The sequence below is a fragment of the Grampus griseus genome (genome assembly GCF_964374135.1).
Source record: "Grampus griseus genome assembly, chromosome: 1".
NCBI classification, from domain to species: domain Eukaryota; kingdom Metazoa; phylum Chordata; class Mammalia; order Artiodactyla; family Delphinidae; genus Grampus; species Grampus griseus.
This window is the reverse complement of record NC_139017.1, coordinates 109,329,164-109,353,397: the sequence shown is the minus strand read 5'-3', so window position 1 is coordinate 109,353,397 and position 24,234 is coordinate 109,329,164. Positions and strand designations below refer to the sequence as shown.

Genomic DNA, 24,234 nt, shown 5'->3' with positions numbered 1-24,234 from the left:
TATGTAAAAAAGTAAAAATTTTAAATACATAAAAATAATTGAGGCAACTAAGCTATGTTCTCTTTTAGGTACAGAATGCATTACAAGCATACTTCATTTTATGGCATTTCAACTTATTGCACTTTGCAGATACTGAATTTTTTTTACAAACAGAGGATTATGGCAACCCTGGGTTGTCAGACTAACTAGCATTTTTTAGTGATAAAGTATTTTTAAATTAAGGTACGTACATTGTTTTTTCAGACATAATGCTATTGCACACTTCATAGATTACAGTACAGTGCACACATAACTTTTATATGCACTGGGAAACCAACAAGTTTGAGTATCTCGCTTTGTTGCGATACTCGCTTTATTGCAGTGGTCTAGAACTGAATCTGCAACATCTCCGAGGGCTGCCTGTATTTGTAAATGGTGAGCAGAATGTCTGTCTAAATCTATACACAGAGTTCTGATTGGTCAAATTTGGGGGCTTCAATAACATTCTATGTAAGAACATACCCTCTTATATTATCTTTTGATTGTAAATTAAACAAACTTCAACTTCCCATATTTCACACATCAACCTATTGGCTCTAACTGCAAAACACAGCCTAAATCCAAGCACAGTTCTGTCTTCATGTAATGACCGTAGGGTGCAAATTACCACATCTCTCACCTCAACTCCACTAATGTTTCTTAACTGGCTCTCCTGGCTTGTGCTCCTACAATCTGTTTCTCATATAATAAAATGAAGTAATCTTTTTGTTTGTTTTTGCTTTTTTTTGCGGTACGCGGGCCTCTCACTGCCGTGGCCTCTCCCGCTGCGGAGCACAGGCTCCGGACGCGCAGGCTCAGCGGCCATGGCTCACGGGCCCAGCCGCTCCGCGGCATGTGGGATCCTCCCGGACCAGGGCACGAACCCGCGTCCCCTGCATCGGTAAGCGGACTCTCAACCACTACGCCACCAGGGAAGCCCAAAAATGAAGTAATCTTTTTAAATCTTGGATTTTTAAAAAAATCATTATCTCACTTAAAAGGTCTCCAATGCTTCTCCATTGCCCTTAGAACAATATCCGACTTACAAGTACAGGCTAACATAGTTGACAAATGAAATCTCAAGTGCGTGGTGGGAGCACAAGCAGAGTGGGGCTGTATATAAACAATATTAGTTGTGAGTTGGTAACTGCTGAACCTGGGTGATGGGTACACAGGGTCCCTGACCTCATTCCCTCTACCTGTGTATACATCTGAACTTTTACATAATGTTACCTCCCACCCTCACACCTCCTGGTCGTGCTCACTAACTACACTCGCCATCCACAAACACACCCGTGTCCAGCCTCAGGGTTTCTACACTTGCCTGGAGGACTCTTCCCCCAGCTCCTTTTTTGCCCCCCAGTGTTTACTTAGAGTCCTAATCCTTTTAAAGGCCAACTACAAATGAGAGTGCCTTGTCCTTTTTTAAAACTTCATATTTTTGTTTAAAAATTTATCTATTTCGGGCTTCCCTGGTGGCGCAGTGGTTGAGGGTCTGCCTGCCGATGCAGAGGACACAGGTTCGTGCCCCGGTCTGGGAAGATCCCACATGCCGCAGAGCGGCTGGGCCGGTGAGCCATGGCCGCTGAGTCTGCGCGTCCGGATTCTCTGCTCCGCAACGGGAGAGGCCACAACACTGAGAGGCCTGCGTACCGCAAAAAAAAAAAAAAAATTATCTATTTCACAATTCTTGGTCCAAAGGCTAGCTGATGTCTTCAGCACTTAGCTCCACACCAGTCTCTCTCTCACTACAACAGGCCAACTGTGCTGCAGCCCTGGCTCCTGCTTTCTAAGGCGCCTGGGAAGGCCCTCGTGCCACTGTCTCCTACGTTAGTGAAGAGGAGAGCGATCATCACCACACTCTGCGACATGTCCCTTTGCTCTTTGCTACTCCTCTCTATTTCCCGAGGAAGGTGCTATCTGCTTAGTTCAAAATCAATCCTGGAATAGGCTCTGAGGTAGAGTACTGATATTATACCTTAGAAAATGATGTAACAACTTCAGACAGAGGAAAATACCACAACGCATCAGTTAAAAGCAGTATCTGGCTCTCCTGGGGGTGGGGAGCAACTCTGTCTACGCTGTCATCCTTGGGCACAGATCCTCTTCACCAGTCAAGGGGAGGGGGCTTTTCTCGGGTCTTTGTCCTTCCACACCAATAAAATGGGCACACCACAAGAAACTCTAAGATAGGTACTCTACAGAAACTATCAAAACAATATCCTTCTATTCAATACAATTAAATTATTAACTCCTGAAATAAGATTGTAGTTTAAATTGTATTTTACATGTGAAATAAAAAGAATCACATTATATGACTTAACTCCCAGAAGACAGGGACCAGAGCTACCTCGTTCACTGCTGTATTCCCAGCACCTAACAGGTGTCTACACATAATGGATAGCCAATAAATATTTGTACAATGAATGAGTCAGTCTACTCAATTCCTCTCCAGAGTCTCTACTGTTGCTCCTCCTAGACACGCCAACTTTTCCTTTGCAACGCAACTCTAGCACTTTAACAAGTATGTAAGAAGATCACCTATAGACCAGTACCTATATTCAGATACACAGGAACGCGTCTGGCAAAAGTCTGAAGTCGAAGGAGAAGCAGGAAGAGATTTAGTAAGCTTAGACGTGCAAACTGGAGACCCACTAGGCGCACCGTGAGGCTTCTTTTGCCGTGGCCTCGAGTGTACTGTAGGGTTGTCCCGATCAGAACCTGTTTAAAAAAGAAAAAAAGAAAAAAAAAGGAAGGAAAAAGGGCACTACATATGGAAAAGCATTAAATATAGTGAAGGTAATTAACTAGGGTCCTAGACTAGATTCATCTGCAGTTCTAAGTGAGGTGTGAGAGAACAAATTAATGTAAATATCCACTGTAGCCCTTTGAGTCTAGTCCAGGTAATCCGGTGATCTTTGTTATGCACAGTCCACAAACATTTAGAAGGATCGAGTTTAAAAACTATTTCTAGACTGTGAATTTTCAAAACTTGACATTATTACATTCACAACAAAAGTTGCTCTGGGTATGCAAAGTCCTCCTGTCATTTCTATTTTGACTCCAGTAAATAAAATATCAAAGTTAATTTTTAGTTCCAATTAGAGAGTTCTTACTGGTGACTGCTAAAGTTATATATTAATACTAATCTACAGTACTTTATTTACATGCATTTTCAGATTAAAGAGTTTATGAAGTACTCACTTCCTGAGAAGGCACTGAAAAGTTTCACATTTTCTGAGTTCTGGTGGTCAAAGGTAGTCATATTTAGAAACTGTTGCTTTAACCAACTGGCTCTTTCTTCTTCAAATGCCTTTCTCTACCATCACAAGCAAACCAAAGAAATACCGATCAATACTTCAACGTTCACGCAATTGCCATTTCACACAATTTCTCTATTTGTGTCTGCTCTCTGATTATCTCTATATATTTAGTCAAAGGAATTAACCCTAGAAAACTAAGAAAAATTTCAGTTAAGAAAATTATGTTTAAAAAATAAAAATTCACCTGTGTCTCCTGACAAGCCAACTACTATTTTCACATCAATTCTGAATAAATTCAAGTGTATAACACAAAATGATAAGCACGTTAGCATAACTTTAAACATATGGAATATGAGCATAACTTTTGAACACACAAAACATGGTAAATATAAGATTACAAATGACAGAAAAATTGACATTTACCCCACTGTAAACTAATCACTTGAAAAACAAAAAGAGATACGACTTCATCAAGTACCGATCTCATCCTCCAACCATCTCCCAGTACTAGCAGCTTTCGGGCCTATGTCAAACCTCCTCCTCCTGAATAGCTAATTAGCAATCCTGAATTCTCCGTCTCCCCTCGGGTCTCTCATACTTCCTTCCCATCCTTCACTGGCCCCACTGTCCTCAGTGACCAGAGGCAGACAGAGTCTCAGGCGGAGAATGGGGAGTGGTATGCAAAGCAGCAAGAGTATCTCTTGGAGTAGCATCAGGGGTGGTGGGGGGATATGGGCTCAGAAACACAGGTGAGCCCATAAGACAGGAGGAAATGCTGGTGCAAACTGTTTTTGCCTCCTGAGGGAGATAGCTATTGATGACACAGGCTTTTGTAATTACAGAGGAAGGTCATGTCAGCTACTTAAGATAACGTATAGTCTTTCATTCATAAATATTAATACAAAATCATGGATCACCAGACATCTGAAGAAAACTAACAGTATAAAAGAAACACGGCCAGGATAAATAAAGAGAACTGGCCAAGGGAAACAGTTCAAGATAAACTTTTTTTTCAAATAACAAAAATTATCAGACAGATTTATGAATATCTGTAAAATATAATGGTATACCAAAAAAAAGCAGAAAATAAGGACACTAGAAAACTTAAAAGATAAATTCTGAAATAAAAACTCAGTGGATGAAGTGAATAATAAAACTGACCTTTGCTGAATACCAGGTTGGTGATGCCCAAGATAAGAGTGAGAAAATATTCCTGAATTCAGGACATAAAGTCAATCTATAGATGTAGTCAGAAGGCAAAACATTTGTCTAACAGAAGTTCCAGAATGCAAGAGAAGAAGGAAAAAATACAGAATTGAAGAAAATATCCCTAAGCTGAAGAAATATAGTGTCTTCAGGCTGAAAGGAGCTACCCAGACTTTTCCCGGTAAAATTGCAGAACTCTTAAGAACACAAAATTCCAAAAGCTTCCAGAGAGGGGGAAAAACAAAACACAGGTATCTACAAAGTAATACAGGTTATATAACAGCCAGGCTTCTCGTGAGCAAAACAAAACACTGGAAGAAATGGAATAACTCAAAAGTTGTGAGCGGAAAAGTTGGAAAACTAAATTCTATATCCAGCCAAACCAATCAAGTAAGAATGTGTTTTTCGGATATTCCAGAATTCAGAATATTTTTCACTCACACACTACTTATGAGAAAATGACTCAAGAAAGTAATACAGCAAATTGGAAAAGGAACCGAAGAAAAGAGACTATAACATGAGATATAAGTTGAATCTGATTCAGGAAATCATAAAGGAAGCTACAAAGAAAGTCAAAGTATTTACTACATAGTGATACATGGAAGATTTTCCTCCATGTGGCAAAATCTTAATAACAGAATATTTTTTATGTGTCCAAAAAAATTACTTGGCTATAGAATGAATAACATTTACATAATCACTATGTTACCAACGTTCTGTCTGGTTTTTAATTCTTAAGTCTCCATCTTAGACAAAGTACTTACACCTGAATTGTATTAAAAGACAGAATATAAACGTGATAATCCTTGACAATGAAAACTAATATCACAGACAAAACATGGGGAGCCGAAGGGTAAGAGCAGTGCAACAAGGGATAAACCTGTACTGTCTGAAGTTGAGCAAACCTGAAATGGAAGCATTAAACAAATTTACTTAAAGCAAGAAAGTCAACCAGGAGAAATAACTCTTTAAAAAGTAGCTTCAAAAAGTAAAAATATTATGAAGAAATCATATGTAAATGAGAAAGTGTAGATGGGAGGTATGATAAAGACACTAAACTCCTTATCTTTCATAGTGGGGGATCGATAGGCTTATATCGATCAAAATAGTACTTCTGGGAAGGTTGAACTTTATTTCAAGTTAAAATAGTACTTCCCAGAAGAATCACAAACTTTTAACAGTGGTTACTTCTGAGGAATGAAACTGGCAATAAGAATGGAGGATACGTCTTACCTTGTAGCTTTTTGTATGGATTGAATTTCTTTTTTTAAACCATTTTCAGACATTACTTCTCGAATTTTTGAAAAGGAAATATGTAGGTAATACACTGCTAAATAAAAAAGCGACCTGTCGAAGTGTATACACACACAGTTCAAACTGTTAACTGTTAATGCATTCATCCCTGGGTAAGGGGATGGAGAGAGAGAGAACTTTATTTTTACTGTATTCTACCCCAACCCCCTTTTTTAAAAACAAAAGACATGTTCTTGGTTGCACTCTCTTCTGACTCTACACCTACTGACAGTGGAGACATGACAGATGCCCAAAAGAAACCTCTTGTGTGAAGCTAAACCCTTAACAGTAGAAAGCCACCCAACGGACTTTCCTGGCAGCGCAGCGGTTAAGAATCTGCCTGCCAATGCAGGGGACACGGGTTCGATCCCTGGTCCAGAAGGATCCCACACGCCGCAGAGCAACTCAGCCCGTACACTACAACTACTGAGCCTGTGCTCAAGAGCCCATGAGCCACAACTACTGAGCCCACACACCTCAACTACTGAAGCCTGTGCCCCCAGAGTCCATGCTCTGCAACAAGAGAAGCCACTGCAATGAGAAGCTCATGCACTGCAATGAAGAGTAGCTCCTGCTTGCCGCAATTAGAGAAAGCCTGCGTGCAGCAACGTGGACCCAATGCAGCCAAAAAAATAACATAAAACAAAACAAAACAAAATAAAATAAAGCCACCCAAAAAGGATGATAAATGCTTATAGTTTTTTCAATAAAAAATTTTTTTTTCAATTCCCAAATCTGGTAAAGGCAAAATGATATCCTTCTGTTATAGCTTCCATTTCAAGCTATTTGTGAAATCACTAGTAAAATACTTGAGAAAAAAAATGGATAGCAAAGAAACAAGAAAAAGCAGAACTTAGATGCATTCTACTGACCTCTCCAGGATCTTCAAACGCTCTACAAGGAAAGCCAATTGCTTAAAATACCTCCAATCCTAGGCGAATAGCTGCTTCTGTAAAGCTTCGTCTTTCTTTCTCGAAATTCTTCTTTTGCTCCTTAAATAGGGACCATTCTTCTTTGAGGCGTTCCTTTTCTTCCAACAAGTAACAGTCTCGGAGCAGTGAAGTGGTGTCATCATCACACGCAGTAGCGAGCTGCTGCTATTAAATTTTAAACCATAGTAAGTTCCAGAGGGTCCCTGCAACACTCCAACAAGTTGAAATGAACACAAGGGAAAAGCAGGTCAAACTTTAGGGGAAGGAGAGAAATGATAAAGAATCAGAAAGTCAACCGAAATGAGGAGTCTCATTTCCCAAATGCTTCTAACTGGCAAAGCCCCTACTAAGGGGTGCTACGTGGTCTATCTCTGGGCAAGTACAGAACTTAGTTTAGACTGAAAAATGTCAAATACTACAGATCTTATGAAATAAAGGGGTAAAAATATAGTAAGATTAAGTAAAATTCTGACCCTTCACAGGGGAGACCAGCTTTAAAAGGTGCCTCGCATTTACCTGTAAAAGTTGCTGCTGAGTTTTAATCATTTCTTTACACTGTTGAATTTCTAACTCAAGTTTTTCAGTTTCTTGTTCATGGTCTTGACGTGAGATTACATCTTCATCATTAAAACCTTCTAGGTGTACCTTTGAAACTAACACAAAACCAGTAATTTGACATAAACCTTACAGTCATCATTTTAGTTTATGGTGTTTGGACACATATGTTTAAAAATCAAGGCTCGCAGAACTTTTCCCTTTCTGGAATCTTGTAGGTTTCCTAAAAGGTAGGTATTTCCTTTGCCCTTTAAAAATTCTATAAGCTGTAATAAAATAAAACAAAATGTATATTATTTTAACACTAAAAAATTTTAAAAAGCACAAAGCAGCTCTAAGGAGTTCATGGCAACTATAAATTCGTGCTGTTTCTGGACTAAATGATATCCTTACTTACAGAGCTCTATTGTCAACATTTAATCTGTAATTCCTATTTATTCACGATTATGTCCTAATTAAAAATGTACAACCTATATTCACAGAAAAATTAACATTCATAAACTATGTTCTTCTGACACTTCCTCAAAGATCAGTGCAGTGCTACAAACCTTGCTGTTATTAAATTCAACAAATATGAAGTCCGAAAATACTTGCTATTTACTAATAGACAATGATGACTGAAATCAACAAAATCTCATGTACAGTAATTTTGATACTATAATTTTGCTGATTGCTCTTTATTTTTGGAGACAATTAGCACTGAGTTTGTCATTTTTGACCATTTAGAATAAATTTTCTTTAAATAGCTTTCATTTACTTAGCAGAAATCTTAATTTTCTTGATTTAAAAGCATGCAGATCGTAACAAATACAAAATAAGGATATATTCACCTACATATATCTATTTATACTATCTATCATGACGAGACGTGGTATCCAAAATAATAGACTGTTAAGTGAAAAAAACACAGTGTAGGAAAAAATCATGTAATATTCAATTTTTGGTTTGTATACACTTAAAATAAATATTTTGCGAGCACAGAGAGAAAGGTCTAGAAAGGTATGCACCAAACAATTAGGTGTTACACATAGGGAATAGAGACCTGAATATTCTACTTTATATGTTGGGTTGGCCAAAAAGTTCGTTCGGTTTTTAAGTAAAAATAAAAGACATTTTTTCATTTCCACCAAGAACAATATATTTACTAACCGAATGAACTTTCTGGCCAACCCAATACCTAATTGATATTTTGCATCAAATGTCTATTGTTTTGTTTTTTTTTAAAGAATTTTCTTTTTTTTAAATTAGTTATCTATTTTATACATATCAGTGTATACAGTCAATCCCAATCTCCCAATTCATTCCACCACCATTGTCCGCACCCTGCTTTCCCCGCTTGGTGTCCATATGTTTGTTCTCTACATCTGTGTCTCTATGTTTCTGCCTTGCAAACCAGTTCATCTGTACCATTTTTCTAGATTCCACATATATGAGTTAATATACAATATTTTTCTCTTTCTGACTTACTTCACTCTGTATGACAGTCTCTAGGTCCATCCACATGTCTACAAGTGACCCAAGAACTTTACTGAACAAGGTATTCGTGAACCGAACGAACTTTTTGGCCAAACCAACACTTCCTAATTGATACTTTGCAACAAGTGTCTATTATTTTGAAAATAATTTAGAAATGAATTATTAGCAACCTAGGAATAGGCAAGTATCTAGGAATAATAAGCAAAAGGTTCATATTTATACTATATTATGATTAATATTTTCCCGATTTCCATGATACAGTAAGAGACTCAGTTCACTTTATTCAACTGTCTTCTGCACTCAGAGCAGATGGACATATGATGTCCTTTTTTCAGAGACATTCACTCTGAGAGCAAAGCATTTTTTCTCAGTGAGGTTCAAACCGCATGTCTGGAAGTAGGCAGTCTTGCTTTTCAAACCACCAGACTGAGCTAAGGACTTCAGTCTGAGCCCGTATTGCCTTTCTAGGTGACTGACTGAAGTCAGCTTACTGAGTGTCACAGCTCAATATACCTGTAGTCAGGCAGTACTTACCTTGGTTATCAAGTTTTTCTACATGACTTTTCAAAATTCTCCACTGTTTTCTGATGCTGTTGGTAAGCTGCTCTCTCACAGTTTCACAGGAAAGGTCCCACGTACTCTCTCTACTCAGTTCCCCAGCATCTTCTTCAATATCAGAGATAACCTGCAAGTGGTCAGAGATGAGAGGGAAAGACCAGAATCTTAAAATGGCTTTAGACACTCAGGCAGTAGTCATCAGACTGGGTCAGAGACACATATCAAAATCATTTCTGTGCTGTATCTGAAGCATAAATGACCCAGTCCTTAACATAAATGTCTTGAGAAAAAGCAATTAATACTGAAGATAGAAATTCCCCAACCCAGGTCTCTTCAAAGCTGAATTTGAAGCCCAACATAGTTAGTGTCAAAAGTCATGGAACTGTGTAAGGAAGAGGAACCTGCCTCATGCTATTAGGTGCTTTCACATGTTAATTAGTCCTCAAATCATGTTACCACGTGGGGAAACTGAAGCTTAGAGAAGCAGACTAACTTTCCTGGTGTCACACAGCTCCAGTCCAACTTGCCTCCAATTTTTGGTTGCTTTGACAAATAAACCTGTGAAATAATCTCCAAAGTAAAAGCAACTGTTAATCCTATTTTTCTCATATAATTTTTTTTTTATAAAACTGGAGATATTTTTCTCTGTACTCTATTTACATGCATTTTCAGATTAAATCACAGGAAAATGTAGCAACCTTTACTGATATGATCAAATAAAGTCAAAAGCAGGATAAAGAACATAGGGAAGCAATACAAAATGTATTCATAATACACTTAGTCATAATAACCTGCATCTACATATAATGGTCCTAATTTGTTATTAATATCCAGGATAGTAGATACATATACTTAACTAATTTGAACAATATATCTTGCTGGAAAAAAAAAAGAAGAGACGATGAAAAGAAAGAAGGGCTGATTAGACTGTTCCCACATGTACTGATAGATGCAGCAGGAGTGAGGGAGTGACTGAGTCTGAAGAACTGTACCAATAGTCTGAGGTCAGCAATGGGTTGGTAGAGGTCTAGGTCTCCCAGGGGGCGTAAGTGGGGAAAAACCCAGGGTGTGGCTCCTTGTGACTCTGGTTCTTGTCAATCAACACTCTGGCGCTACCTGCCAGTAATTCTTCCAAGGAGCTACACCTTCTCTGCTATACATTTCAAGGCATACCAGAATACTACAAATTCATTATTAAAATTAACTGCTGCACATTAATAACTGCCAGACTGAGTGAAACTCTAAAACCACAAAAAAATTAAAAATGCATTTAACGTGAATTTTGGGTATATATTTTGGCTACTATTAAGCAAAATAATAAATGAAAATTTGGATGCTACCTAGGCATTCCAAGGTTATGTCTTACCCTTCTTGCTATAATGGGCCCAAATCTTTCCTTACAAGTAAGGAATGGGTGAATTACTTAAATTTTAAGAGATAATGTATCTAGAAAAAAAGGATCTTTTAAAAAACAGAAAATACACTTAAGATATTATTGTTTCTCCAAACTTCAACACTTGAATTATGAGAAATTATACAGGATACTATCATCTGAAAAAGATCGCCTTGATTTACTACCTACTTTTGCTGACTAAAAGCTGGTAATGAGACATTAGTAAAGGTTGGGTCCAAAACTGAAGAAACCACAGGAGTTACAGAAACAATGCTAACCCTGGCAAGGTATTAGTGAGTGTTAAGAACTGACCCAAAGTGATAGACTTTGAGAGAAAAGGTTAGTTAACTGAATATAAGATATGTCAAGCAGACCCCAAATTGGAGAGTCTAAAAAGAACATTCAGGTTCTTTTTTTAAAGAAGAAAAAAAAAGGAGATGAGCTTATCAGTTGGACTGATTTGTGAAACCACAAAATAATCCTCAAATATAGGTTAATAAAACATGTTTGGTGACTTACTGGTAATTACTACTCTTCATCAACATTGTTATTTTCAGGTTTTAGTTACTAATGTGAACTTGCTTGAGTCCAGAATTTAAATTTATATGTAAAGAACTAAGTTTAAAAACATTTTCACCATTACATGACTTTTTTTTCTGACCTCTACATGTTATGCCCTCATCAAATGACTTCCCCAGGCTTTCTACCTCAAAAAACACCTACTAAGGGCCAATTCAAATGTGACTTCCCCTGTGATACCTTTCTTGATTGCCATAATTGTTTTATTTTACACACTGTACCACCCTATTATAGCTGTTAATGTGTATAATAATTACTTCTCTATATGCCTGTCTCTCTCAAAAAAGGTTCCTGTGGGATGCAATGGTCTGAATGTTTGTGTTCTCTCAGAATTCTTATGTTGAAATCCTAACCTCCAATGTGATGGCGTTCGGAGGTGGGCGATCTTAGGGAAGTGATTAGGTCATGAGGGTGAAGCCCTCATAAATGGGGCCCCAGTGAGCTCTCTCACCTTTTCCCACCATGTGAGGATGAAAGAAGTCAGCAATCCGACCATGAAAAGGACCCTCACAGACACCAACCCTGCTGGCATCCTGATTGCCTCCAGAATTGCGAGAAATAAATTTTTGTTTGTTTATAAGCCAACCAGTCTATGGTACTTTGCTTTAGCAGCCTGAACTAAGGCAAAGGAAACAGTCAAAATCTTCTCAGCTTTTTCTCTCCAGGGACTAGAACACATAACGAACATTCAATAAATTTATGGACTAAGTGATTCTTTGGTTCCCAAAGTTAATAAAAGTTTCACTCTCTGAAAAGTAGAGCCTGCTAAAGTTACTCAACATTTAAGCTACTTAAAGGATATTTGGCACAGTGGTTAAAAGCATGAGCTCTGGAGTGAGACAGACTTGGATTCAAATCCAAGTTCTGTCATGCGTGATACTGAGATAGCTTTTGTGCCTCAATTTCCTCACCTATAAAATAGGGATAATCATAGTACCCAAAGCATCAATTATTATAAGACTAAAATGAGACAATGCTTATAAAGTGCTTTTCATGGTGCTTGGCACAGATTAAGTCCCCAGAAAAATCACCTCCATCATTTCCTAGGGCATGTCTGGAAACTTACAGGGACATTTTTTTGGTTGTCAGAGTGACTGGGGGTAGCAGAGCAGTGAGTGTCCTGCGCAAAATATCAACAGTGTCCCCATTGAGAATCTCTATCTACTGTTTTAATTGTTCTAATCAGCGATCTGAAGACTGTATTAGAGAGGAAAGAGCCACTTACAGTTCCTGTACTATCATCTGCTCTTTCTCTAGGTTTCTGCTTTTGGGGAGAAAGAAGAGAAATCATTTCCTTTTTCATTTGCTGAAGAACCTTCTTAAGTTCAGCATTTTCCATTAGGATTTGTTTCTGACGATATTCATAATCATTCAAGAGAATTTTATACATTTCATCTTCGTTCCTGAGAAAGAAACTGTCAGTATGAAAATGCAGTATAGAAAGGGAAGTCTGATTAAATGTGTCAGTTTCATTCGTGCCTTACCTGGCTTCAGTTTTACCCGTCCTCCAGGAGCCTCTTTTTCCATCTGCTCTCCCCACGTAATTTAAAACTTCCATAGCTACAAACATGAACACACAGAACAAAACCAATTCTTACCATACAAGTTTAAGTGTTTAAAACCCCAATGGTCTACATGCGTTAGGGACGTAAGTCAACTGGTATACAAATTAGGATTTAGGCTCAAACAGCCCAGATTTTTAAGTTCCAGTTCCATCACTCATAAGCCTGAGATCTTGGCAAGTTACTTAACTGCTAAGCCTGTTTCTTCATCAATTGGGTGGGAATAATGAAAGTATCTATCAAAGAGTTGTGAAGAGTGAAAGAAATGTTAAAGTACTTAACACAGTAAGCACTTAATAAGTGTTCATTTAATTATCATTATTAATTTTATCATCGGGGTTAGTAAACTATGGCCTGTGGGCAGCTGCCTGATTTTGTAAATAAAGTTTTATTAGAACATAGCCACACCATTTGTTCATCTCTTTTCTATAGCTACTTTTGCACTACAGTGGCAGAGTGACAAAAGACCACAGAACCCACAAACCTCAAAATATTTACTATTTGGATCACTACAGAAAAAGTTTGCCATGCCCTGTATCATGACCACCTGAGGATCATCCTCATCATCAAAGGAGACAAGGCTCCTGACAGTATTAATGTCTCTTCTGCCCCAGGTAGAGATGAAAGCAGTTGGCATAAGAAGGAAAAAAGATGAGAATAAGTTATTAAAATTTTAGAGCTGATAAAAATCATTACAGAACTGTCACTTCCAGTTGGGTCTGGACCAGGAAAAGAGCCAGACGACCATAATATAAGGGCTCTGCTATAGGGTTAAGTATTTAATAAACTTCTCTAACTGTTACATTTTATACTTCTAGCATTTCATCCTGCTCTTTAATTTTGCTATTCCCTTTATGAATGAACACAAGGTTAACCAATCTTAAAAACCAATGTGTCCAAGTTTAAGATTTATAATCTCAGAATACTTAGATTTCTAATCTTGTCTTAACTGCTACTTATCACACTTAAATTTTTCAATAATTTTAAAATAAAATGTTCAAAAAACTGCAACAGCGCTGCTGTACAGAATGACAGTGACACAGTGAACACTGAACTGCTTGCTGGTAACAGGCTTAGCCCACCATGTGACAGCTTGAAACATCTGCTCATCAGCTGTTGTATGCAAGTCCAAGTTCAGAATAATGTATAATGTAGGTTAGATGACAGCCTGTAGCCCACTTGGAAACCACTCTTCAATAAATCAATGCACATATTTCCTGTTCCCTGAATCTTGGCAGGCCAGCAACACTTTATCTGTGCAGCTCTACTTTTGTGTGTGTGTAGTTCTATTTTTTTTTATTGAATTACAGTTAATTTACAGTGTTGTGCTAGTTTCTACTGTACAGCTAAATGACTCAGTTATTACACATATATACATTCTTTATTTATATTCTTTCCCACTATGGTTTATCCCAGGAGATTGGATATAGTTCCCTTTGCCATACAGTAGGACCTTGTTGTTTATCCATTCTAAATGTAATAGTTTGCATCTATTAACCCCAAACTCCCAGTCCACCCCTCCTCCTTCCTCCCCTCCCCCATGGCAACCATAAGTCTGTTCTCTATGTCTGTGAGTCTGTTTCTGTTTTGTAGATAGGTTAATTTGTGCCATATTTTAGATTCCACATATAAGTGATATCATATGGTATTTGTATTTCTCCTTTGACTTACTTCACTTAGTATGATAATCTCTAGTTGCATTCATGTTGCTGCAAATGGCATTATTTCGTTCTTTTCTATGGCTGAATAGTGTAGTTCTACTTTTTAATCTATACTATTTACTTGGAATTATGCACAAACTTGAATGAAATAAGTTGTAAATTAAGTTTCAAAAGAATAATAGAAAAAAAGTATACTTTAACAAACAAAACTTTCCCAGTCGGCTGTACTTCAAAAATGCACAGCTAGGGCTTCCCTGGTGGCGCAGTGGTTGAGAGTCCGCCTGCCGATGCAGGGGACACGGGTTCATGCCCTGGTCCAGGAAGATCCCACATGCCGCAGAGCAGCTGGGCCCGTGAGCCATGGCCGCTGAGCCTGCACGTCCGGAGCCTGTGCTCCGCAATGGGAGAGGCCCACAACAGTGAGAGGCCCGCGTACCGCAAAAAAAAAAAAAAAATGCACAGCTAAACTAATTTAAAAGAACTCAAACTGACATGAATGATTTGGCCTGATGAACCATTTTATGAAGTTAACTCAAAAATCACACTTTTGGTACTCAGAAACTGATCCTGATTTTTAATATAATCAGTTCTTTGCTATGAAAGGTTAGAGTGTCCTCTGGATTAGCTTTTCTCTGTGGATTAATCCTACATCTGTCATGTTAACAAATATATATGCAATTCTTATATGCAACTAATGGAGCAAAGCAAAATTACTATTTTTCAACTAACCAGTTGTCTCAATTTCTAGTTTACATGGATATATACCATCTAAAATCAATTGTATAAAGCATGAAAAGGACACTTCATGAATTATTGAGCTCAATCCCTCTACATTTGTTTCTTAGTGTAATACTAGCTTATTTGTTCCCTTTGCTTTATCTTAGCCAGCTGCTCCTTACCTATTTTTTTATCCTTCTTGTTCATAACAAGTTGATGTAGACGTTCCTTTAGTTTATTATATTCACGCTCTTTTCTCTTCATATCATGATTATATTGAGTAGCTCGACTTGCAATAATGTTTTGTAATTTCTGCACCTAAAAAAAGCATTTTCTATTAAGTGAGTCCCTTTAGGACTAGTAAACCCCGTTAAAATTTACAAATTCAGTAGAGAAAAGAAGCCTAGAATTCAGCTCCTCATATAATAGTTTAAGAATTCTAGGATTATTCCTCCTTCTCTGTAACCACTGGAAATCACTCTTTAAAATATCATTAAATGAAGCACATAAAGTTTTTATGTTTTAACTATGAAATTTCCAGAGCTGCTCTCTAAATTATCGTCTACACCTTTCACGCTACATACAGATTCTGATCATTTAGAAACCACAAACTCTTATGGAAGTATTAATGTGATTAAAACTTCATTTGAAGCAAGCAGATTTCATCTGATCATTTGTAATGACTTCCTTTTACTAATGACTTGAATCACTTTATCCTTTATCAATCTGTGACAAGGCCAATTAGTCATGACACTTGGCAGCAGATAAACAGGTTCATTTTTCTCTGATCAAAAACAGTTCTCAAATTAGAGTGAGACAAACAGCAGAGAGAATCCAGTTCAGACATTTGCTGAGTACATATTATATGCCAAGCACTACTGGTCAATGTTTATATCTACTAAGATTTCTCATGCAGCCCTGGAAAGGAAGTAAGTTCTATACTGACATTCTTTATCTCTGCTAGAGATGATCGTGTTCAACTTAATCCTCACTGAGGAAGAACTATAGTCAAAACATTTCAAGTATAATCAACAGATTAAGTCAAAATTTTCTGTGAAATAACTCAAGGAAAAGTATAAGTAACCTTGTGGTTTAGTTAAGATACTTCTTACCCACTTACTAAATATACTACTAAATAATCAAATATGGTAAAACAAATCTGTCTAAATCACTACAAGGTCCTTAAAGAAATACTCTCCCTTAGAAGTCTTTAATTATAGTGAGCAACATATACAACACTGAAAATGTTATGGTTTTATAGTTATCACGTGGTCAGAAATCAAACTGCAGAGCAATAAAAACATAATGATTTCTTCTTACATAAATTGAAAGATAATTTCAAATGCATTAACTCTATAGGTCCAAATACTAAGTAATCAATAAAGCAAAAATGAGATTAGAATTATGATGTCTTCAGCCTAAAAATGAGATTTTTAAACTGAACTGCTTTTTTTAAACAGTAACTTGAGTGTCCATTTAATCAAGTAATTGCCTGACTGGATGAACAATGTTGACATTTAAGACACTGCAAGAAGAGGCGTTCCAGATATAAGTAAAGGTATAGCAGAGAATAAAAGATCTGCATTTAAAGCGCCCTTGTGTCTGACAAAAAGTTAACAGTGCTTGTGAGTCCACGACAGATGGTATAGGACACTGGGATGTCACGAGCTCTGGACTAACCTACTAGGGCAAATGGATGCGCCTGGGGGAGAGGGTGGTGGGGAGGGCTCCTGGCCTCTCAGTTAAATGTGATATGACACTATACACACAGTTCCTCCAGGCCAGTGTGACACAGGGTGAACAAATGGTTCTTTCTTGTTTTAAAGTCGTGACCATTATGGTCACCTCAAATTCCAAAAGAAAAAAAAAAAATTCACTTAAACTCTATCTGCAATAACTGACAACTCACCTCATCTTTCTCATTTTTCAGTAGCTGATGCAAATTCCTGTTCTTGCACTGTAACTGTCTGTCTCTTTCCTGAAGACCAATCATTTCTCTCCTGGAGGTTTCCAGCTGCTCCTAAAACATTCATATGCAATTTTGACTAAAATTAACATAGGATTCAGAGCAACTGAATCCTTAAAAGATTAGTAAAAACAAGTTACATAAACTAGGGTTTGTTACCTAAAATTGAAGTTTAGCACCACACAAAATGTTTATTTAAAACAATTACTATAAAGCTTGATACTACAGTGTTACAAAATTTACCTAAATTTGAATATCAAATTTTATTTAATTTAAATACCGATTTTTAATGTGTATACAAAAGACCTTCAAAGCGGATCCCTTGAAAGACTCTTTACCTATTCCAGTGATGTTGCCACTGAACATTTTCATAATTTCTGTTTTAATACTTTTTAACACTTCTACGGCACACTCTGAGAAAGAGCCAAAAATGATTTGGAGCTAAGTATGAAGAAGACAGGTGACCAAGCAAAGTAGAACACTTCAGGTCAAAAAGGGTGGGACTACGGCATGACGCCAGTTCTGCCTTGCAAGCGGTAAACTCAAGATTTTTCCTAGAGGGCACAGATGCTCTCAAGAATATTCTTGAAATTTGATGCAATCAAATCGATGTAATCTCTCACAATAAGACTATTTTAAGTTAAGCATCTACTTTATTAAGCAAGACTGGATAGGGTGGGAGAATCCTTATTTTATTTTCCTCAGATATTAAGTACTTCCTAATCTAACTTTCTACAGTTTCAGCAAGACACTAAACAGTTCATAAAATCATCGCCTTCGATATAGAGAGTATTAGGAAGCAGCACAACTGATTTGTACAAATTACATTCAGTTTTACTTTCCAGTTTAAAAAAATCCTAAAACTTAAAAAAAAAAAAACCTAAAATGTGTTTGCTAAATAAATCCAATGAAAATTTATAGTTTCAAACTACATAACAATGGCATTGAAATACAGATTGAGATGTAATTTCTACCTTAAGTTTTGCATAGCAGTTCTGCAGATGGTCCATATCGCTTCCCAGTTTCAGATTCTGTGTTTCCACATTTTCCTGAGCTAGAAGGTTCTTCCGCTGAAGTACAAGTAGCTCATTCATACAATTTAAAACAGCAACTATATTTAATTCTCTCTTTGTCTCTTTACCTTTGGATTCTTCATATAATGAAGGAAAACCGAAAGTAGTCAATTCCTAGTAGGAGAAAATGTTTTCCTAAAAGTTGGTTACCGGACAACTTAATAAATAAACAAAAGACAGAAATCTTTTCTGAGAAAGAAAACTATCCTGAGAATAGTTAAGAAAGTAGCACCTATGCCAAAGGACAAAGAACTAAGAGAACTGCGCTCTTTTAGCCTCTGCTCTACGATCGCCTGTGATCTGGAGAAGGCACTTAGGTTTCTGCATCAGTAAAATAAGGGTAAGACTCCCCGTGGAGGAGCCCCTGGGGTGATGGGGGATCCAACCTGATCCAGACAGACAAAAAAGTTTACCTCGTGTATCTAGACTAGATGGTCACCAAGGTTCTCTGCAAATCTAATATAAGTCCCGGGCCAATATGTAACATACTTGTGCTTGACAAGTTTTTCTCATACCTTTGATATGTTCTATTATATAACATGACTTATATTATTTATTGCTTCTTACAAAAACAAAACATGTTACCTGATCAAGATATGAAATACTTTGTTCAATATTCTCTTCTGTGCAGAAGGCACTAAAAAAACTGTGCACATTTTTTGATAAAGGTATTGAAGAGCATAGCACTTGCTGTGAGTATAAACTTGATGGAGACATCTTTGTTTCTGAGGTATATTGAGAGATATATTTGCTTTCTGAAAGAATCAGTAAAAGGCATTTATGTAAATAATTTGTAAAAATGCATGCAAAGCTAACAACATAATCTCTATTACCAAAGATTTTGAATTATAGAAATATTTTTAAGTTTTTTCAAATTAGGACAAAGCTGGTTTTTGTATGAAAACTATATAATTTTTTCCAAAAAGATACAACTAATAAAGTGGTGCTCCTAGAAAAGGCATGTTAAGCTACAATATACTATCTTAATTTACAATACTTTAGATTTATAAAACTGATAGATAAAACCCACTTGTCTATGCACTCAAAGTTTATGTGATTAAAGGAATAAATCAGAGAAATGTACTGGAGTAGCCAATGAATTTATTTCAAATGCAGAAAAGTCTCCTCCTCAAGTAATCAACTAGTCAGCCAAAGCACTTAACCCCACTGATTAGGCACAATACTTAGCTCTCCGTGATAATTTTACTGAAGATGAAAATTATATATTTTACAACTATTTATGTCTCTCTCTAGTTACATCTTCAATATTTTTGGTAATTACAGTGTCATTGAAAATTAACCTTTATAATTACTGCCTTTGCTTACAACTATTCTAAACTCAGTTACCTGAAGACAGACCTGGATCTGTAACAGTCATCCAATCTCCCATAGCAATCGCCAGAGCCAGGATACCTGAGGAACCAGTTCAGCAGTGAAACATTCAGCCCAGCTGCTGTCACTCTTCTATGTAGGCATCTCCTTAGGAAACAAATCACAGAATAACAGCATCTAATTAAAAATATGAACGCAAATATAAAGCCAATATGTAAGAATTAGTTGTATGTACTTCAAAACAGATGGATTCTGCATTATTTACTCTCCTGTACTCTCATACAGAACATGGTAGAGCTTAACAATAATAATCGTGTGTGTGTGTGCAAGAATCGAGGTAAATGGCTTCTCGAGTTATACTAAGGTATTCGCATTACTTCATACACAAAGTACACGGTACATGATCTGACTCACAATATAAGGTACAGAATTGTACTAACTAATAAATCTTTGCAAACTATACCCTTTAAAGTACAATTCCTACTTACGTAGATGAAAAGATGAAAAATTTCTTGGCCAGCATTCCCATTTTTTGTTGTTTTTACTAACTATAGGTTCATCACATTACTTGAACCAAAGCACAATTAACTGTTAACTGTTTTCCTTTCTTCTTCTGTGATGAACCTATAGTGCTAACTATACTAACAAAACTTTTAATTACAATCCTAGTGTTGGCATAGACGTAGTGAAATGAATACTAGGAAAAATCTTGAGTTTACTGCTTTTCTAGGCATAGGAGAAGCCCTGCTCTCAGGGCTTCTTAAACCCTACTTAAGCCCTGCTCTCAGGAAGTCCACATTCAGGTAGGGAAGAAACAGGTAAGAAGTAAGCAATAAGTTACAGTAACATCACACTCAGAGTGATGACAATAAAGAAAATACAACACAGTAACGAGAGTATTAGGGTGGGGGGGTATCTAGATCCGTCAAGGAAGGCTGCGTAGAGATGCTGATATTTGAACTGAGAACTAAATGATACGGAATCAACTAAAAGATGGTCCATGACCAGAGGAGTCCAGGTGGAGGAAACAGCATGTATAAAAACCCAAGATGGAAAGAACTTGGTACATATTAAAAATATACAAGTGGCCAGGATGCCTGAAGCACAGTAAGCAAGAATAGATGTATAAAGCTGGATTTTCTCTAAATTGCAATGAAAAGCTCTTAAAGCAGTTTAGGCAGGAAAGCAACGTGATCTCTTTTTAGGCTTTAAAAAAGATCATTACGGCCACTCTATCTACCCTGTGAGATTATGGGTGGGCAATAGTGGGCACTGACGAAATCAGGCGACTGCAACTTCTTGTTCGGGCAAGAAGACCAGTGTTGCACTACGTCTCCGACAGTGGAAGCAGAGACACATAGATAAATTAGGGATGTGTCCTGGAGATAGAACCTTCAGGACTTGCAGATGGATTGAAACAAGGACAAAAGAGAGATGACAAATAATTCCTAGATTACATAGCAACATAAAATATATACTCGTGCAAATGATTGTGTGTGTCATATAATACATTATGATGTCACACACACATACCCACAGAAGGTTATCTAGTTTGGCACTGATCTTTTGCTATTTTGCTACTCATGTGCCTTGAGAAGAGCACCTTGAACTCTGTGGCACTTCCCAGTGACCTTAAATGGGTACCTTCAGCAACAGGAAGAGCAGGATGAAGGTTGAATCTGCATCCAGAAAGACAAATGATCTTACTTTTGGTTTTCAGAGATATTAGCTATAAGCAAAACAGGACCCAAGGGACAATAAATCCAACTATTCTAACCCGGCTCTGCTTTGGGTAAGTTACTTAACCTCTCCAAGCCCTCGCTTCCTCACTGGTAAGTTGCCATTATCCCCTAAAGATTAAGTGAGATAATGCACATAAAGTATTTAACACACTGCCTGGCATATGGGACACACGTAATTAATATCAGTTGTTATCATCATCACTTAGACACAGATCTGACGGTTTGGTATAAATGACAGGATTCTAAAATCTGTAACAAAATGCATTGTTGCTCTTAATAAGGATTGAACATAAATCCTTAGAAGACCTGAGACAGACATCACTAGAAAATACAACAGTGTGCCTAAGTGCCTTTTCTCCTCATACAGAAAGATTATTAAACACAGTATGTGTCTACGACATATCCATACTTTAAAACTGTAATTTAAGTCAGTTACTCTCAGTCTGTGAATTTAGTTCTCCAGCGTCTCCAGGTTTCACCAGTAAGTTGTTCCCTGTCCTGTAAAAAACAAAAACAAAAAAATCTTGCAAAATATTCAGGTCTAGTTAAATGCTCAAAGTGAAAACCAAAACTCCATTCTGAAGTGCTATGAAACAAAACTTAGGAAGAGTATATAATTTCACACCATTTAAAAAGTTTCTATGTATCCTCCTCTGTTCAATGAGGCACCAAATTACACACAATGAGGCTTGTGATAAAAGAAAAGTCACCCAACCAGTCTTTCTAAGAACAGAGACTTAAGACTCATCAATATGCATCCCCAAACCAAGAGACTCATTTAAGCAAAGTATTCTATTCTAGCTCAATTATAGCTAAAATTTCATTGATGAAGGTTACAAACTATTATATTAAAATAAGTCAATATTAATTTCAAAAGCAAAATAAGAAAGATAACAGAAGTATCTCTGCTTTGCATAAATCTAATACCATCCCAAGTCCCTTTCAACTTGAAAGCTTTAAAAGCAGCCATGGAGGACTCCATTAAAGCTTGGTGCTGGAACACGGAATTAAGTTCCATATTTTATATAAAAATTATTATTATTACATATTAATCAGGTCATAGCAAACCATTATATAGTGGACATGATTATCCACAACAAGTCATGTAAAAAACAAGGTTGGTTATGCTAGCACTGTTACTATAGGTTCATCACAGAAGAAGAAAGGAAAACAGTTAACAGTTAATTGTGCTTTGGTTCAAGTAATCTGTAACCCCCAATTCTCTCTATATACCATTAATTAGAGTAGCTGCCCAAATTCCCAAAACAATGAGTGAACTTTATGAGCGAAACCTGAAGATTAAAGCATTTAAACAACTTGTAAAAGTCATTTCATTCATCCAAGATTGAAGGGGAACAATCTTGAAATAAATTAAAGAAAAAAAATCTATAAAGTAATCCATAAGTAAGAATTTTATCTCCTATTCGACATATCAGAAAGACACAGTTTTGTTCCCCTGGTGGAAAACATGTATATAAGCATATAATAAACTTCCCTGTTCCAAGTATTTCTCTCAAGTACATTCCAGTAAATCTTCGTAACAGAAAATTGTACTAATTTCAGTAAAATTGCAATTACTTCAGTAAAAATGTTATCTCACTATTTCTGAAGAACTACTTTGGCATGCCTCTATGTTGCTATAGGCCCCAAGTACAACGTCACATACTTGAGTGTAAAATAAGCAAGGGTACTCTCGTCTTTTCTGAGTAAAATGATTATGCTGAACTTAAGAATTACCGAGTAGCATTTTCTAGGTTAGGATCCTGACAGAAAATTGGGAAGCAGTGTGACATTTAAACATAATTATACTGTTTCTGAAAGAAAATGAAGATTTTAGTGAGTTTCAAAAAAAAAAATCTATCACTCTTCATGTCAAAGTATTTTCTTTCATATGTATTTATATTACAGACAGTAAACTTGAGCTCAGGGAAGTCAACAGGATTGCCTGAGGTCACACTTCTAATTGGTTGTGAAGCCTGGACACAAGTCGCAGTCTTCAAAACTGTGCTTCTTTTCTCTCTACCATTCAACCTTTCAACACCGTAGACACAATCAATTAATCTAGCTATGTTAAAAGTAGAATATAATAAAAGATTTCCATCAAGGTTCTTTAAAAGACTGAGTTCCTATAATTCATTCTAAATGATTCCACTAAGAACACACAATTCTTAAAGGACCTTACCTACTACTTAAATTGAGGTACACTTGTAAACTTCTCTGCTATGCCACAAACAATAGCTTTTTTCTCATTTATGATTACTTTGCTTTAAAAAGGCATAAAAACAACTCCCAGAAATGAGATCACTTCCACAGAAAGTTTAATGAGGGTGGAATTAACTCATTTTACCATTTATTCCTAGAATAAATATTAAGACAACATCAAAACTAAGCTTACGGATCTTTAGCAAGAACATTTGTGATTCAGGTTAATTATACATGTTTTTTTTCCAACAGAAAAGTTCCTTGCCTGGTTCTTCTTCTTACTTCTACCCCAAAGATCCAGGGTTGCTCAATATATATTAACTGCTTATAGAATTTTGGGGCAGGCAGCCTTTAGGATGGCCCCCAGTTATTCCTGCACACACCTTTAGGTTATTCTGCTCCTTGAGTGTGGGCTGCATTTCGTGACTAGCTTCTAACAAACAGAATAAAGCAGAAGGGACTGGATTTCACTTCCAAATTAGGTTATAAAAAGGGCATGCCTTCCATTTGGGGTCATTTCTTACTCGCTGTATCTTAGATCCCTCTTTCCAGGGAAAGCAAGCTGTCACAGCTGTCATGTTGTGAGCAGCCCCATGAAAGGCTGATGTGGCAAGGAACCAACGTCTCCAGCCAGCAGCCAGTGAGGACCTGAGGCCGGCCAGGAGCGAGGTGAGTGAGTCTGGAAGTAGATCCTCCCCAGTCAAGC

General features: G+C 37.0%; 1 protein-coding gene across 6 annotated transcripts in view; it reads right to left on the bottom strand.

Moving 5' to 3' along the window:
• Positions 1-24,234, bottom strand: part of SSX2IP (SSX family member 2 interacting protein) — a 41,746-nt gene that overhangs the window by 5,598 nt on the left and 11,914 nt on the right. Inside the window, exons 2-14 of one of the 6 annotated variants that reach the window (XM_082654112.1) lie at positions 21,763-21,824; positions 19,600-19,731; positions 18,838-19,007; positions 18,154-18,366; positions 17,123-17,233; positions 15,396-15,531; positions 12,758-12,833; positions 12,499-12,688; positions 9,278-9,428; positions 7,229-7,365; positions 6,704-6,877; positions 3,223-3,337; positions 2,574-2,739 (exon numbers count right to left, since the gene is read on the bottom strand). In XM_082654112.1, coding sequence (XP_082510238.1) covers positions 2,574-2,739; positions 3,223-3,337; positions 6,704-6,877; positions 7,229-7,365; positions 9,278-9,428; positions 12,499-12,688; positions 12,758-12,833; positions 15,396-15,531; positions 17,123-17,233; positions 18,154-18,366; positions 18,838-19,007; positions 19,600-19,642 — 1,682 coding nt within the window. In that variant the 5' untranslated portion in view covers positions 19,643-19,731; positions 21,763-21,824. The remainder of the gene's footprint in view (positions 1-2,573; positions 2,740-3,222; positions 3,338-6,703; positions 6,878-7,228; positions 7,366-9,277; positions 9,429-12,498; positions 12,689-12,757; positions 12,834-15,395; positions 15,532-17,122; positions 17,234-18,153; positions 18,367-18,837; positions 19,008-19,599; positions 19,732-21,762; positions 21,825-24,234) is intronic. The other 5 variants (XM_082654114.1, XM_082654115.1, XM_082654117.1 and 2 more) reach the window with 5 other exon arrangements.